Below are 17,425 nucleotides of genomic sequence, written 5' to 3'. Positions count from 1 at the left end.
CACACTATCACTATTTAAACAGTTATTACATTTGCTGAAGTCACAGTTATTTATGCTTCTGTTAACATTGCAGGGTAAGGAATTTCAACTCCGGAATGTAAATAAATTTCAGGCAAACTGCCAACACAATTACTCTTCCAACATTTCTTCATCTTCTAATTAAAAAGCGACAACCAGATTTATAGAGTGTACAGCTAATCTACCTATATATGTAGGCTGCAGAAATATTTGTTCAGCCCCATTTACGCGTTGGTTAAAATTCTGGGCTAGTTCCGTGTGCTTCTCAAAATTCTTGGATTTTCCCTTTTATCTACATTCAATTTTTTTTTAAAAGGGTATATATAGGACTGACCCAAATAGCAAGATCATATGACCTGATTGGCTGGAGTCATTTCAGTTATGACTCCTGGCTTTTTGTTTTGTTTTAATGAAGTCTGAAGGAAACAACAGCATTGAACAGCACATTACACACACACACACACACACACACACACACACACAAACAATGTTGAGTGGTAGTAGAACTCCTCCTACAAATTATCCTTTCACCCTGAACCATTTCCATAAGTGAAATTTGACAGACCAAGTGCTATTTGCTTTCAGTGTCTATGCCAGATTTGGGTCAGTCATTGACCAAGACACTCTACATAGGACCCCATCGCTCATCCCAAGACACCCTTCTAGGGGTCTACCTCCTCACAACATGAGGTACAAGGGCTCTTGTCAATGGGATCCCTGCTGTGAATTAGTTCCCGTAACAACTGCCTTGACGCCAGCACTGCATCCTTGGGTCAGAGAGTGCTATACATTTGAATTTACTACATTTGCATTATCATCAGTCTTTCCCTAGATGTACTGTATTTACTCGAGTGTAATGCGCCATCAAATCTAATGCACATCTCAGTTTTCAGAACCTTGAAACTAAAAAAGATATTGCTGGCAAGTGTAAATGTGCCATCGAATCTAATTGGCACCATAATTTTTGAAACCTAATCTGGCCAAAAAAGGTGAGCATTAGATTCAAGTAAATATGGTACATAAGATTCATCCACCACTTAGAAAGCCTACAATAATCCCAAAATGGAAACACTGAAGTTTCCACAGTTTATGGCGTGGATCCCAAGCACTGTTACCTTCAATGGCCACAAGATGGAAACAGTAGCTCAGAATAAGGGGCAGGAATAAGAGGCTTTGTATAAACATTATTCATTCTTCTCCGGGATTCCTTAAATGTTTACTATAAAATACCGTTGAATAGAAAACAAGGCCCATTACTCCAAGTTATTGTTTCATACATCATATATTGATGAAACAGATGTTAGCTTAAAGTAATCAACATACAAAAGTTAATTACTTTGCTTTTCTAAGAGGTAAAGATAAAGGGGACCCCTGACCATCAGGTCCAGTTGTGTCCGACTCTGGGGTTGCGGCGCTCATCTCGCTCTATAGGCCAAGGGAGCCGGCGTACAGCTTCTGGGTCATGTGGCCAGCATGACTAAGCCGCTTCTGGCAAACCAGAGCAGCGCACGGAAACGCCGTTCACCTTCCCGCTGGAGCGGAACCTATTTATCTACTTGCACTTTGACGTGCTTTCGAACTGCTAGGTTGGCAGGAGCAGGGAGCGAGCAACGGGAGCTCACCCCGTCGCGGGGATTCGAACTGCTGACCTTCTGATCGGCAAACCCTAGGCTCTGTGGTTTAGACCACAGCGCCACCCGCGTCCCTCCCTAAAAATGAGTTGATATGAACGATCCCAGTGGCTGTGAAATAAAGATTTCCTGGGGTGGGAGGGATGGAATCAATATCCAACCGGGGGTGGGCAGGCTCCCACAAAAGCCAGCTATGCTTTAAGTGTGAGGATCTGCTGACTCAAAGCACCATACTGCCACAACACAGTGAGTAATTACGTAAACACCTCTGCAGGTGCTAGCAGGTGCTTGGTGCACATCATTAAATGCACAGCAGGACAAACTGGGGCACCAACATGCCCAACCAGTGGAAATGGCCACATAACTGCAAGTTATAATTAGAGTCTGCGATGAACCTTTGCCATAAGCTTTTTTTTAGGGAACCTAAATTATGCATCCCCCCCACCCCAATTAATTTTGTCAAGAGGGGGGGGGCGGAAGCTGGCATAGTCTCTCTCTCTCTCTCTCAAAAGTACTGTAATAAAGCAACCTTAAGAATCTCTTACTGCATTTGGAGACAGCAATAAGAAACAAAGATACTCAGTTATGCCTGAAAGTTTTACAGAGAGATTCACAAGAAGCCTGTCCCAAATGGAGAGCTCAAGAAAGAGATAGAAATTAATAAACAGGAAGCATAAGATTTCGGAGTTTACAGTACTGGGTGGAGCTTTACAAGTTAACCTCAAATATGCACCACCTCAAGTCTGGGACTTCTCTTGACTGCAACAAAAGTAGACTGACTGCATTCTTTCCTTTGAATGGGTGAGCCAAATATAGCTAGAATGCTAGCAGTTTTTTCCCCCTGCATAGAAACACCTTGTTTTCTTCCAGATGTTATACTGCTGCAAATTACAAACGATGCTATTCACCAGAAAGATCACAGCAAAGCAAAGTTAACCTTTGCCACCTATAATTTTGCAACTCTTTCGGCTGGTTTTGGAAGTCAAAACAAACTGTACAAGATGCAGTTCGCAGCTTGCAAAACAGCTAGCTTGGGTCTTTAGGAGCATTTCCAACTCCCCATATGTACTTTCCTTACCCATGTCTGCAGGCCTTTTTGTGCCGTTCCATTTGCAAATTCTTATCTACTACTACTGTTGTCTTTAAAAAATCATTAAAAAACCTACATGCATGCACATTGAAAAAGCTAAAAGCCAGAACATTTGTCAATTCCTCCTCCTCTAAAGTTTTCAAGATATCACCGAGGGCTATGGTTAAGCACTGCCCAATCGCAATGTTTAGATGTAGTATGTTTATCAACTCAACCTATTACACTGACAGTTTCCCAAAAAGTATAGCAGAGACCAGATGGAACATAGACACTAATTTCTTTGCAATCATCTTGTGTAATTGTGTACACACAAACACATACACACATTAAAACATTTATTTAAAAAAATAGTTTCACATTCAATTTTCAGCTTACTTTAGTCCTGGAATATCCAGAAGATTGGTCAGTCCTGTCCAGTTAATTTCCAAAAGCTGAAGACATGGGGGGAGAGGAGAAACAATTTTAAATGTTGCCCAGAGCTTAAGAAACAGAACAACGGGTCACACATTCTGATAGCCATAAGGATAATACAATCATGGAATTGTAGAGTTGGACAGGACCACGAAGGTCCTGAAATCTCCCCCCCCCCAAAGTGGGGCTTGAACCCACAACCCTGCAATTAAGAGTTTCATGCTCTATCGACTGAGCTATCCCAGAGGCTAGATGGCAGGAAGCAATCAGTTTAACACTAACACACAATGCAAATTTCAGCCAAAATCTGAAATGAAGGAAAGCATTTGTTTTAGCCCCTTTATGAGTACTGTACAACATCAGGAAGGATACAAGACAAACTACCGTATTTATACCTACAGATTAAGAACATCAGGATGACCCTCAGAATCGTTACTTGCATAAAACGTGCTAGGCTTCTATTCTAAAAACAAATCTACTGTGGAAATCATTACCATTAGAAATCAAGCAGGCCTACTCTTAAAAGTGAAGTGTGTTAAGGAATGTAGCTTAACGGCTGCAAAAATAGTTGCTAAACTTATTGCAAGATTACTTATCGTATATTAAGAAATAATGCAGTGAGTAATCTTGCATATTATTGCATATTAAGAAATAATGCACATTGGTAACATAATGTCGGCTCTAGTTTTCTCTCATTATAAAAGAGGGTATCTTATACTGCTACTGTGGTCTGTTTGCAACGCTTCCTAGCCTTTGGCTGCCCTACTATGATATTACAGAATAGACTAAAAGTCACAGGGAAAACAGTCAACTCAACAAAGAGCCAAGCTTCTCACACATACACACACCCAGCACCTAAGCATTCTTGGAAAAATTCTGAAATAATTCTTATAATTCTTGATTATACAGAACAGTTTATAGGAGAAAGCCTAGAACTTTGGCACACCTATGAGAGCCCCCTGCCCCGCCCCGCCCACCTCCCTCCTTGCAGGCAAGGCTGGGCTCTACCATTCGAAAGCGTGAAGTGGCTGCCTCAGGAAGCAGTTGCTGGGGCAGGTGATGGCATCCCCCACATCCCAGCCATTTCGGTTTCCCTCAGCCAGTGCCCTGGCAATGCCAATGTGTTGGCATGCTGCTGGCCTGGCCTGGTTGTTCTCCCGGCAAGTCACAGACAGCACTGTTTAGAAAGGCTCCTGACTGTCTGAGCGAGCGGAGAAGCAGCCAGTCCAGGCCGCAACACTTCAGCAAGCATATACTGATGCACAAGCACTGCGCTGTTCCTGCATAGATGCCGGATGTGCTGCTGCTGCAGCATTGCAGCTGTTGTTGGAGCAGGCAGCAAGTGAGGTGTTAGAATACAGAGGTGTGTTCCACAAGGGGAAATACGCACAAGGCTGCCAAACTTTTCTTCCCTTCAGCTGCCTGCCTGTCCGCCCGCCCACCCCACCCCTTCTGCCCTGAGCAGCATGGCTTTGGATCTGACAGTCCTTCAGCCACAGATTCCCATTCCCCCACCCCCGTGCGTTTGCTTTTAAATCATGACTGGGAATAATTGCTCAATCCTGCTTCTCTTTTTTGTGGTGTAGTCCCGTCCCCCCGTCCCGCCCCGCCCCCCAAGCCACATGCCTTGCCTCTGCATCTAATAAAATTAATTGTTACTAACTCACTGCAAAAGGTCACACAGTGCTGCCAAAGGACTGCTAGCGAAACGTGGCACTAAAAAAACAGGTGAAAAGGATGCCTCAAACTTGCCAAGTATACAAGTCTGCATTAAACTTGAAACATAGTTGTGGAGATGGTAGGGAGTATACTTAAAAATCACTCATCTTTGTTTTAATCTCCCATTACAGAATTGCATCACTCTTCTGCAAGGATGTCAGTTTTGTTCGTTTTTTGCTAAATGACATTACTCTCTTGCTACAAAGCACCTCTGGCATATGTATATAATATAATAAAATAAAATAAAATAAAATAATAATAATAATAATAATAATACCCCGCCCATCTGGCTGGGTTTCCCCAGCCACTCTGGGAGGCTTCCAACAAAAGATTAAAAATACTGTACATTAAAACATCAGTCATTAAAAACTTCCCTAAACAGGGCTGCCTTCAGACACATGCCTACTACACACACTCATTTAGTCTATTGAAACTTTCACGATAGATGAATCTATTAGAAACAGGAGATCTCGAACACCCACAGACCAAGAGATTAGACACAGGAGTTTCAAAAAAGTATTACTGTACTTTAAAGTTCTTGGGGTTTTAAAAGTGTATTTGTGTTATCTTCTTTAAAAATGCGTTATGTGGTCCCAGGAATGAAGGCGAATGATGCAGCAACTCTGTTGAAGCCAAGCAAGTCTGTGTCAATGCCTTGATCAGAGACCACCTGGGAGCCCTATGGATGCTGCCTTGAGTGTCACGGAAGAAATGCAGGATTTAAATGTAATATGCATCAAGCTCTGATACTGAAGAGACTCATTGCTGTCCCACTGGTTTTTGTTCAGAACCACTGCACAGCAGACTGTGGCCTCTTTAATATTTTACAGAAGATGCACACAGACATTTTAACAGATTTCTCAAATATAATATACCCAGGCTTGGGCACAGCTAAAATCCAGGGGGCATAATCAATAAAAGACACCCAGGTGTTCTAGATTAGATTAATATTGCTTCAAGAGGAAAACAAAGGTCTAATCCTATAAAAAATAAAAATCTACTCAAGTCAAAATGTCCGAAGCTTCAAAGATAAAGCTACCTGACAGGAAAGAGCATGGATTTTTTTCCCCTCTGAAAAAAACCCAAAAAGACTCATAGGGCAGAAGAACCAGTTCAGTCACCCTTTAAAATCATCTTCAAGCAGGTATTTGCAAGAACAAGGCAGGGTTACTGTGCCCCTTTTGATCAGAACGGTATGTGTAACATTTATTTATTTATTTATTTGCGGGGGGCGGGGATTGAGAGAAGGAGTGAGGTGACAGGAGACCATCACAGAATACATTTTGGGAAGAAAATGTAGTATATGGTGTAACAGGGCTTATACTCTCTAAATATACACCCCGAAGGCTATATGCATGGCGAATTCAATGCCCCCTACAACCCCAATATATGGTTTTGAAGTGGTGGGCAACAGATACAGATGTTTCCAACTCTTCCCAAGTGTTTTCAGGTTTCTCTTTCCATATACGGGAATGGTGCTTTTAGCCATCACTAGGGCACAGGAAAGCTTTTATCCTTGCCAGGTTATGCAACGTTTTCCAGATGTGTGCAGCTTCTTATGACAATGGTCTCTTCTCTTGCTCTCTCTCTCTCTCTCTCTCTCTCTCTCTCTCTCTCTCACACACACACACACACACACACCTGCCCATATACAGAAAGATGTAAAGGGATTTAGTATAGCCTTCACCTTCACTTTTTAGTTTTCTATGCAGAGATTATATTTTTGAAGTAGGAGCACTCAGGTCCCTCCCCCCCCCCCCGCAGGCTTAAGACGTTTTCGCTTTGAATAAAGGGCTGACATTTTCAGCTACACACATTTCAATTCACCTCAAACACTAATAAAATACAGTAAGCCCACAACTTCTGTGAACTGCCCTGAGATCTTATGATGAAGGTATATAAATCTAATAAAAATAAAAATATAAAAACTCAGGTGCATTTTACTTGCACATATTCAGCTTTACAGGTTTGGCAAAGGGGGGGGAGGCAGAAAGGAGCTGTGTAGCTGGGAAAACGACATCGGCCATCTCATTCACCATTAATGTGCATTGGCTATATGCGATTTTGGCTCTAGGTGGGACCTGTAGGACATAACCCCTGCATAAGTTGCAGCTTACTATATGAAAAAGAGGGTGGGAAAGTGTGGGGCCCAGTCTGCCTCACAACAGTGGCACAAACACTCCAGCAGACAGCAAGCCAAGCCCATTCAACCACTTGAACCAGCCTCTGACAGGAAAGAGGAGAATTTGCAGTTTTCAGAAAGCAGGCTCTATTTACTAATATGGACACAGGCTTTCTATTTTCTCCTTAAGCTGCAGCAGGACTTTCCCTTTCAAACTTTTAATCATAAGGAAAAAAGCTAACAGTGGAAATTTACAAATTCTTCTCATGCTTGTTCTGTCATTTAAAAGCCTTCACAATTAGCTGAACATATATTGTCTCAATAAACATATAATGGTTACGTGTGCCATCTTCTCTTACTCAAAGAAGATGACTAATTTTTGCAGCCAGTACAAAGTGGGGGCTGTCTGACAAAAATATCTGTATGGCTCAGAAGGCTTAAGCAAACTCATTAGATAAGCATGTTCAGATTTATTAATTTAGGCTATGTTCCCATATATAGTCATCAAGGCCGGCAACAGATACTGTCCGCAGAGTATGCTGAATTACTGCCAGTTGTTAGTTTGGACTGGAAAATATGAGAAGAAAAAATCCGCAACAAGTTGCCAAATAATTCCTCTGTGCTTCTCCTTATGAAAATACTGAAGGATAAGCTTTTCTTGGCAGCAACCACTCTCAAGTTTTTTAGATGATGGCAAAATGACAGTAGTAAAATTTTGGTCCAACACAAAAAGTTGTTTCAGATTGCCACGGAGAGAGAGAGAGACAGAGAGAGACAGAGAGAGAGAGAGAGCATCATAATTAATCCCTCTAAGTGCTACATTTTCAAAACAATGTAGTATAATTTATTGCAAACTATAAAACTAGGGGTCCACAAAATACTGGCTGGGCTTACTAGGCTTTCTTCTTTTTTACAAACTCCCACCAACACACACATACAAAGTTATTTGGCATGTGCAGAAAGCTTGGGGGGGCAGCAATTTCTCTCATTCATGCGGGGTGAGGAGAATGAAAGAAACATCTGGAAGCAAGCAGACAGCACTAGTGCATCTAGTTTATTATTTATTATTAATTATTATTATTATTATTATTATTATTATTATTTACTTATACCTCACCCATCTGGCTGAGTTTCCCCAGCCACTCTGGGCAGCTCCCAATATAAATTAAAAACCCAATAAAACATCAAACATTTAAAACTTCCCTAAACAGGGCTGCCTACAGATGTCTTCTAAAAGTCAGATAGTTGTTTATTTCCTTGACGTCTGATGGGAGGGCGCCACTACCGAGAAGGCTACAAACTGGTTCCCTGTAACCTCACTTCTCACAGTGAGGGAACTGCCAGAAGGCCTCGGCAGAACAATGTGGGTGGAGACGCTCCTTCAGGTATACTGGGCTGAGGCCGTTTAGGGCTTTAAAGGTCAGCACCAACACTTTGAATTGTGCCCAGAAACGTACTGGGAGCCAATGTAGGTCTTTCAGGACCAGTGTTAAGTGGTCTCGGAGGCCACTCCCAGTCACCAGTCTAGCTGCCACATTCTGGATTAGTTGTAGTTTCTGGGTCACTATCAAAGGTAGCCCCACGTAGAGCGCATTGCAGTAGTCCAAGCGGGACTCTCTAGAGTTTTGGTCAGGAGTTCTTCCCAGCCCAACTTGCAGATGCTGGGGACTGAACTGGGGACCTTCTGCATGAAAAGCAGAGGCTCTAGCACTGAGCTATGGACCAGCTCCGTAAGGGCAGAAATGTCTCTACTTTAGAATGTAGGAAGGTCCAAAAGCTTGGTTCCATCAGGCACTTTCCACCCCTGAACTACGCAAGCTGTTAATTGTAAGAACAAACTGTTTAAGAATTGTTGCCACAATTTTATTTCCCTCCATCTTCCCTCCCTGACCCTTTCCCCATGTGTGTTAGGATTAGGAAGAGGAAGAGAGGAAGACAGGGAGAGGGGACGAAGACAGGGGACTGCATGTTTTCATTGATTGTATGTAAACCACTCTGGGGGCCTTTTTGCCTAAAGTGTGGGGTACAAATGCAAGAAAGAAAGAAAGAAAGAAAGAAAGAAAGAAAGAAAGAAAGAAAGAAAGAAAGAAAGAAAGAACCTTTCTATGTCAAGAGCTACATTCCCTAATTCCTCAGAGGCTGTATACTGGAGATGGGCAAGGCTGAAGCCAAAAAGTGGGTAGTGTCAGAATCAGCTGTGCCCCACCCAATACTGTGCCCGACCCCAAAACAGGTTACTCATTTGTTTCATACGGAGAAAATAAATGGAATATAAAAGCTCATATGGGGGGGGGGATACTCAACAGAAGTTCCCCTATTCTAAAACAAGATAGCAACTACATCCCAATAATACAACTATTACTTATTTAGCACATCCGATACTTCCTTATGCAGCAGTTCATCCCTGGGGCAATGCCCTTTAAATTTATTTAACATTACCCCAGCTGAAACAGTAATCCGCTTTCCAAATAAACCTTGTTTCCACTAACCACAGCAGCAAAGCTGGACAGGATAATTTAACATCTTTATGAGCCACCTGCTTCTTGGGCGAACCAGCTAATCCAATTTAAAAAACAGTGAATTTGTTCCAAGTCTTCTTTTTTATATTAAAAATAACAACTGCAGGTGGTGGCTAGTTTGCAACGTTTAGCCAAGGAGGTTATTTCAGTGACCTATGAACAGAACTAAAATAAGCATAGAACTAACCAAAGGAAAAAAGAAATGTTGCATATTAAGCACTGATAGGAAAATCAAGTATTCACTTCCACAAATTAAACCCACTGAGTTGCAGCTTAAATCCTTGCTCTTTTGCTTCACCGAGGACGACTTCTCACAGCCTCTTTCAATATGATAAATTCTCATGTTTGAATAATTGGGTGTTTTAGGGATAACTGCATTAGCATTGCGAAATCAAAATTTACTACATCCTAAGAATTACAAGTTTTAAAGGTATTTTCAGGATGCTAAAGCTATAGTGACCTTCCAGATTGTTGCTGGATTCCAACTCCCATCAGCCCCAGTCAACATGTTCCCCACTATATTCTAGCACAAATTTTCATTAGAGAGATGCCAAAGAACAGAGAGATAGTATTCTGCAGCTGTAGAAATCATGGTGCCTTTCATTTCTTTTCAGACTTCCAAGCTTTGTGTTGCCCTAATCCAGGCATGTCCAAAGCCTAATCCGGCCCCTCTGGCACTGGCAGTCTATTTCCTGGGGTAATTTTTTTAAAAAAAAAAAAAAAAAAAAAAAAACCTCAACAACTTCAATCCTAAAAAAAGGTCAGCAACTCTGGTTGGCCCTCACGGCCCTTCACTTCATCAAATCTGGCCCTCTTTGAAAAAAGTTTGGACACCACTGCTCTAATCTCTTTTTATGCTTTGCCTCTTTAAAAATAAGTCCCTTGTACATGCTCAGATCAGTTCTGATTGATCTCTCATTAATTTATAGAGCCAGAATTTTTATGCCCAGTGCCTCCCTGTTTTGTTTTGCAAAGAGCTCTGCCGTTTATATCCTTTTCACCCGGAAAAATATTGAAGATCTGTGCTCAGAGACTGTGGTCTCTGGAAGGATAACTTGTCTCCTTCAATTTACCTTTTCCTCGCCCTGAGGCTGAGCAATTATAAAAGGTGTGAACTCCAATTAGCTGTAGCTGCCAAGATAAAGCAACCTAGAAACTTTTTTTCTTGTATAAAGTCTGAGTGCAATGAAATATTTCTTATGATGAAGAGCATAAGAACATGAGATGAGTCTGCTGGATCAGGCCAAGGGCCCATGAAGTCCGGCATCCTGTTCTCACAGTGGCTCTCAAGATGCCTGTGGAAACCTGCAAACTGGACATGAGAGCAACAGCGTTTTGCCCACCCGCGATTCCCAGCAATGGGTCTTGAAAACATAACGCCTCTGGCAGTGGAGGTCAATCATGTGATTAGTAAAGGAGTAAAGAAAAGCATTTTACTAACAGTCAGAGACCAGCTATTGTTTCACATGTTCCTGGGCTGAATGCTGGCAGTTAATAAAAGTTATGGCCCAACTTTAGCTCAAATTAAAACAAGGGAGGGAGGGGGGGAGAGAGAGAACTGTAGAAAGAAAGACAGGAAGCAGGGTCACTCCATAGGTTCTGCTAAGAAACAAGCATCCCCAAACTCGGCCCTCCAGATGTTTTGGGACTACAACTCCCATCATCCCTAGCTAACAGGACAAGTGGTCAGGGATGATGGGAATTGTAGTCCCAAACATCTGGAGGGTCGAGTTTGGGTCTGCCTGCTCCAGATTCTCCACTCCCTTCACCGCTCCTACTCCAGTTCATGGTCATTAGAACTAGTATGTATCTTTAGGAAGTTGTCAGGTCTGCGTTAGCGTTACTCACGAGTAATCAGGCATGAGTCTACACTGTCTTTTAACAGTTTAATGGTGCAGACTATTTACAGTGCAGAGAACATGAAAACATGACCGTCCTAGTCACTTGCAGAATCCGGGAGTGCCGGTTTCCAGCTGTGACCCCAACATAAGAATTTCAACACCCCAAAGCGTCGCCTCCCCGGTCTCCTTTTGACCCTTCTGTGCAACTGGGGTGACGGAGGTAGCGTGCTCCCCTCAGAGCGAAACTCATGAGGTGTGCTGGGGCTCTCAGCAGCAACTCCAAGCCCTTGTCTCTCCCGGCTGTTTCCAGCCTGCCCCTCCCCGCTGGAGGAGGTGCTGCTTTTCCCGCTTGAAGAGGTTTCACTACTGAGGAGGTGTCGAGGCTCCCGCCCTGCCGAGGGCAGTTCCCTGACAGAAGTGCTCCCCGGCGTTCCTTGTTTTCCTCTTCCCTCCTCTTCCTGTTTTCCTCTTGTATCATGTCTTTTAGACTACTGTATAGACACAGACTGTTTCGTTTTTATTGATCCTACGTAAGCTGCTCTGGGAGACTTTTCCCAGCAGAAGAGCAGGATAAAAATGCTTTAGAAGCTAACCTACAAGTCAAATCCCACAAATGGTTAAAATTTATTTCCTTTCTGTACTCCGCTTCCCACACCTGGATATTTTAAGCAAATACTGCATACTCTATATAACTGGGAAGTGGGGGGGGCGGACATTCCCTACCTCTAGATGATGATAAGCACTAACCTCCAATTTTAGTTGTTTATAGGATACACTGAAATCAGAGTGACAGCAGAGCAAAGCAAGATGCCAAATGAAAAGTATGATTTTCACAGAAGATGACAGAACAAGGTCAAATACTTCTTCATCTGCAGTGGCAGGCAGAACTTTACAATACCTTCCCGTGCCCAAACCTATACAAGCGCTCCAGTTTGCATAACTCTGCAGCAGTTACAGAGCTCTTCCAATCAAAATTAGACATGCACCTATAATTCTTGCCTTTAGGCAGCTTCAGCCATTTTGCAGTGAATAACTGTAAAAATTGTGTAATTTGAAGTTTTAAAGTTTTGCATTTAATCTGCTCTGTATGGGTGGTAGCCAATGAAGTGTTTCTAATATTGCAAGGACTTTTGGCTGCAAAACAGAACTTCCTCTCCCTCTCTTCTCCCCATGTACCCCTTAATCTGTTATGGGTTTTGCTGTGCATGTGGAAATCTTTGTGCTAGCAGAAGCACTTTGTTAGCTACTGCCCTACATATTTATTTTCTATTATACATTCTGTTTTCCGATATCTTTATTGTACATTGTTTAGGAACATATTAAATAACAATCAACGAAATAATATTTAGGATTTTGCAGCTCAGAATATTTTGGGGAGGAAAAAAAAGAAAGAGGCAGGCAAAACAGACAGGAAATAAGAGATTAGGATCATATAAGAGAGACTTCATCATGCAGACAATCCCTGCCTATCTGATTTGTGAGCCTTCAAAAAACCCTACTGTATTTTCAAACTCATTTTCATCTTCTCAGCAACCATGAGGTCTGGATATTTCCCTTTTTGAAATAAAAAGTGGAGATTCTAATAAATTATGTACTAGACCTGCACACCAGATCTGCAGAATATAAGCTGCTTAAAGTCCAATTGAATTATGTTGCACCAGGTTTTTATTTCCTTTTAGTTAATTATGTAATGAAACTAAAACTGAATTTGAGTAGTTTCCAACTACAGCTTGCTTAACAAATGATTCCAACTTTCAGGAGCAGTGGATATTGGTATATTAAAAGGATGACAACAGATACACCCACCACCATTAACCTTCGATGCCTAAACATGACTGTATCAACACGGCCTTTAATTTGAATATTGGAATTATTCTTTGTACAAGCATGGAAAAGGTGGCCAGAATAGAAAAGTGTACTACAGTTTTTTAGTTCTCTTACCATAAAAGCAAACTGACCTTCAACTTTACTGAAGGCAGCAAAACCTTGTTGATCAAGAATCAGCCAGTGGTGGCTCCCAAGGCCAGTCTGGGTCATGATTTCTACTCCGGAGGCATCCATACCATACATTTAACACACATGGCTTCCCGCAAAGAATATTGGGAACTATAGTTTACCCATCATAGAGCTACAATTTCCAGGACACTTGACAAACTAGTTTTCAGAATGCTTTGGGGGAAGCCACGTGCTTTAAATGTATGGTCTGGATGTGACCAAGGTATGGTGGTTACAGTCATGGACTTGTCAAAAACCTACCGGGGGGGTAGTAGAGGGAGGCCTAGTCTCTCCTGATCTCCTCAAAGTTATTTTCAGGACCAGTTTTACTCAAATAGAACCATGGTTGACCTAATGCTAGGGTGAGCCATAAATTCCCGTTCAACACCCCAAATTTAGAAAATTATTCTAAGAACTGGTTTACTGAAGTGAACAAAGCAAAAATCTGTAAGCTAGAGAATGAAGAAATCGAGATTTTTAACTTACCGGTTTCCTAAGGAAAAATAAAGACAGTGCTCCGATTAAAGGCATATCTCCAAGCAGAGGTTCCAATATAACTCTCATAGTGCCATGAATCTAAGGGGGGGAAATATTCAGAATACTAAACATGAATTAATAATATAGAGAACTACATCGTTAATGGAGAAGTCTGTTAATATACCTGCATACTTAAGGTCTATGCTGAACAGAACAAACTGATTGTTAAAAAGTTTGCTTCCTTTTTGGGGCGGAGAAAGGATTGCACAGTTTTACGGCATTTGTATCTGTAAATAATTCAGTTTTGTGTCAGGTAGGAAGAAAACACAGCTTACCTGTATACTTTTCACACCAGCTCTGCAGTAGTACCTCTTGATCTCCAAGTCAATTTCACAATTGCCAACAAAACTGAGAAGCACAAGGACACATTGCAGTTTTGTATTAAACATTAAAGCCCATTAATAAATGACCACTTTTAGAAATCAATGGCAAGTTTATCTTAAAAATCATTTTCTGAAATAGGCTGTGGCCCAGTGTTGCTTTGCTAGATACAAGCCCTCAGATTAACTGGTAGTTTCCTCTTCAGGGCCTCCTCCAACTCTCAAGCCCCTGCTTAGATTCCAGTTGTAAACAGCAGCCTTTGATTTGGGAGGGAAGCATTGCTAAAGGTGGAACTGCTTTATAAACCTTGATGCAAACGTGCAATCATTTCCGCAGGAGTTAATGGCCTCCTTGAATCACAGCCCTTGTACAATGTTCTGTAATGCGTTTTTCTACATATTAGAAACCATGGGTTGTATCCAACTAGTATCTACTCAAAAGAGGCCAAATGAAATTAATGGGCATGACTAACTTAGGTCCATGAATTTCAATGGGCCTGGCTCCCAGTGTGATTAGCATTTGATACAACCCCCACATGTGTGTCAAACACTATGTAACATGCACTCCCAGTGCAGGTCTTCTCATTGATACCGGGGATGCCAGAAATCACATTTAGGCTCATTATTTAAAATGTTTCGCCAAACCTTATGAAGTGCTCAGTATATTCTGTGTACAGGCAAGATATACTTTTTATATCCTGCTTTTTGATTAAGACTCTTTGGTACTGTATTAATTTGCAGTGCCAAATATAGCTAACTGAAGTAAACAAGACAAATCAGAAAAGGGCTAGCTGGCTACACCTATACAATTCATGAATGACACTATTGCCCTTCAACCCATATTCCTTGGACTGTGTCTTTGCAATACAGCTTGTATGAAACATGATCTGCTATTTGGACACCAAGTTAAGCAGAACATTTTATCCACCGAGCGCATAATGTCTGTGAACTATGCAAGGCTACATTAATCTGCAGATCCCAAGTATGACGGACAGGCATGTTACACATTACTAGGAAGTTTATTAACCATTTGTCCCCATGAATACTTTGAAGATGACTAATGTGGTTTCTTTTCACACAATTTAAAGGGGAAAGGAGTGAAAGATTTATAGTGTACAAGGGTATAAAGGCAAAGAACTATGGTTAGTGCTGTTTGTCCCTATTAAAACCTAAAAAGTTATTGGCCAGTATCCAAAGATCTACTTTAGTCATGCCTAGTAAGATTTTGCCTTCTTGAAACAACAGACTCCTCCGTTCCATATTACAAACTGCTTTTGAAACTCCCCTCAGTTTCAAAAGAGAAGTCCAAAGTCCCCTTATTTGTATGTTTTTTTCGTATCTAAGCCAGCCTTCGCCAACCCGATACCCTCCAAATGGTTTGGACTACAACTTCCATCAGCCCCAGCCAGCACATGAGATCTAGTCCAAAACATCTGGTGGGCACCATGTTGACGAAGGCTGATCTAAGGCCTCAGTGAAACAAAGAGAAAGCATGTTCTACATGTTTAACCATTCAATCAGCCAAAAAATCTTTTAAGCACCACTTAAAGGCAAAAAAACCATTAAATTTTGTTGTATGTGAGCTTTCTAGTTAATGAAAAGCAGTGTAGTGTAACCCTCCAACTCATTCTTTATCCTGTCATCTACTTACTAGAAGGGGGGCGGGGACGGGACAGGAAGGGTTTATTTCCAAACATCCCCTTCTTCATGTCTGAGGTACATCGAAGGAACCCTCGTAAGTCACATATTGCCAGTTTATGCCTCTCTACTTTCGAACAGTTACAATTGGCCCTGATTTGCTCCTAATTCTAAATACAGTGGTAACCTTGGGTTCTCGAACTTAATTCATTCCGGGAGCCCGTTCAACACCTGAAATGTTTGAAAACCAAGGCGTGGCTTCCGATTGGCTGCAGGAGCTTCCTGCACTCAAATGGAAGCTGCATCGGACAGTCGGCTTCCGAAAAGCATTCGAAAACCGAAACACACACTTCCAGGTTTTGGGCGTTTGGGAGCCAATTTGTTTGACAACTAAGCTGTTCGCGAACCAAGGTATGACTTAATGGTTTAGCGGAGCTACAAAAACAACCAACCTAGTGTCCTTTGGCCTGGCAGACAGATGGAGAGCTCTGTCCCCCCCTTCCTACTGCCTTATCTATGCAGAAAATGGGAGGCAGAGGATTCCTTCCTCTGCAAGCCTGCTTGGTTTCCATGCTGGGCACAGAGAAGGGTTAGAACACTCAATTCCTTCTCCACTAGCCTACTCATTTGCCCACGCACAATTCCTTCTCTCCCACAGCTACCAGGGAAGTGCTGAAATACAAAGCTGGCTTAGCACTGTGTGGACAAGCCTCCGGGAGATCAGTCAATGCACCTCCCTGCACCATGCAGAGAGGGGGGAGATTTTTGACACGTTGCCTTGTTCAGCAGCTAATCATTGTTGTAAACCAGGATCCTTCACTTGTGCATAGTGCCAATATTTTCTGAAGGAACAACTAAGCTGGGCAGAAATCCCCCCCCCCCCAAAGTGGGAGAAGTGGGGTTGGGGAGGGAATGAGCATGACATTCTGTGTGGGTTCATGGAGGCTCGTCCATGTAATACTAAAACAGGACCATTGACAGGCTTGAACAGGAACAAGAAGAAAGAAAAACCCCTCTTCACTGAAGTGACAGGTCCACAGATACAAGAAATCATTTATTCTGCTCTTACTATCAAAAAAAGTGCGTAACTTCTTCTTTTTATTTCTGTGCACAAACAGCACCTTGCTTCATGCTATATATTCATGCTAGCAAAACCATTAGTGGATGTCTTAGTTTTTTATCATGTAAACAAAAATGTCTTTTCCTGCAGAAAGAAGCATTTTGCAAAAAAACAATAGAAAATGAAACATTGTTTAAAAATACAAACTTGAGAAATTTAATGTGATGTATATATTTTGACAGTTTTACCTGATTTGAAGATCTAAGATTATCTGCCTTTTATCCACATTTTCAGTGTACACTTTAACACCATTAATCCTAAGAGGCTAAAGAGAAAAATATGTTTTAAGTGATTAATTAATTATGTTAAAATCACCCCATCAAGTGTAAAATGCTGTCTGATGTGGACACAGATTCAGAAATACTAGCTAACAGAATATGCCCCTCTTATTCTGGATGTGTCACTACGAATAAATTCCATGTAGGAAAACTACATGAGTAATAAAAAGCACTAGCATTATATCA

At 41.7% G+C, this 17,425-nt stretch overlaps 1 protein-coding gene across 1 annotated transcript in view; it reads right to left on the bottom strand.

The window, feature by feature from the left end:
• Positions 1-17,425, bottom strand: part of ESYT2 (extended synaptotagmin 2) — a 61,412-nt gene that overhangs the window by 24,192 nt on the left and 19,795 nt on the right. The window contains 4 exon segments of the mRNA XM_033165118.1: positions 3,115-3,170; positions 13,833-13,922; positions 14,159-14,231; positions 17,150-17,226. Coding sequence (XP_033021009.1) covers positions 3,115-3,170; positions 13,833-13,922; positions 14,159-14,231; positions 17,150-17,226 — 296 coding nt within the window.

Source organism: Lacerta agilis, chromosome 12 (genome assembly GCF_009819535.1).
Source record: "Lacerta agilis isolate rLacAgi1 chromosome 12, rLacAgi1.pri, whole genome shotgun sequence".
Taxonomy (NCBI): domain Eukaryota; kingdom Metazoa; phylum Chordata; class Lepidosauria; order Squamata; family Lacertidae; genus Lacerta; species Lacerta agilis.
This window is presented reverse-complemented; position numbering and strand designations above follow the sequence as displayed.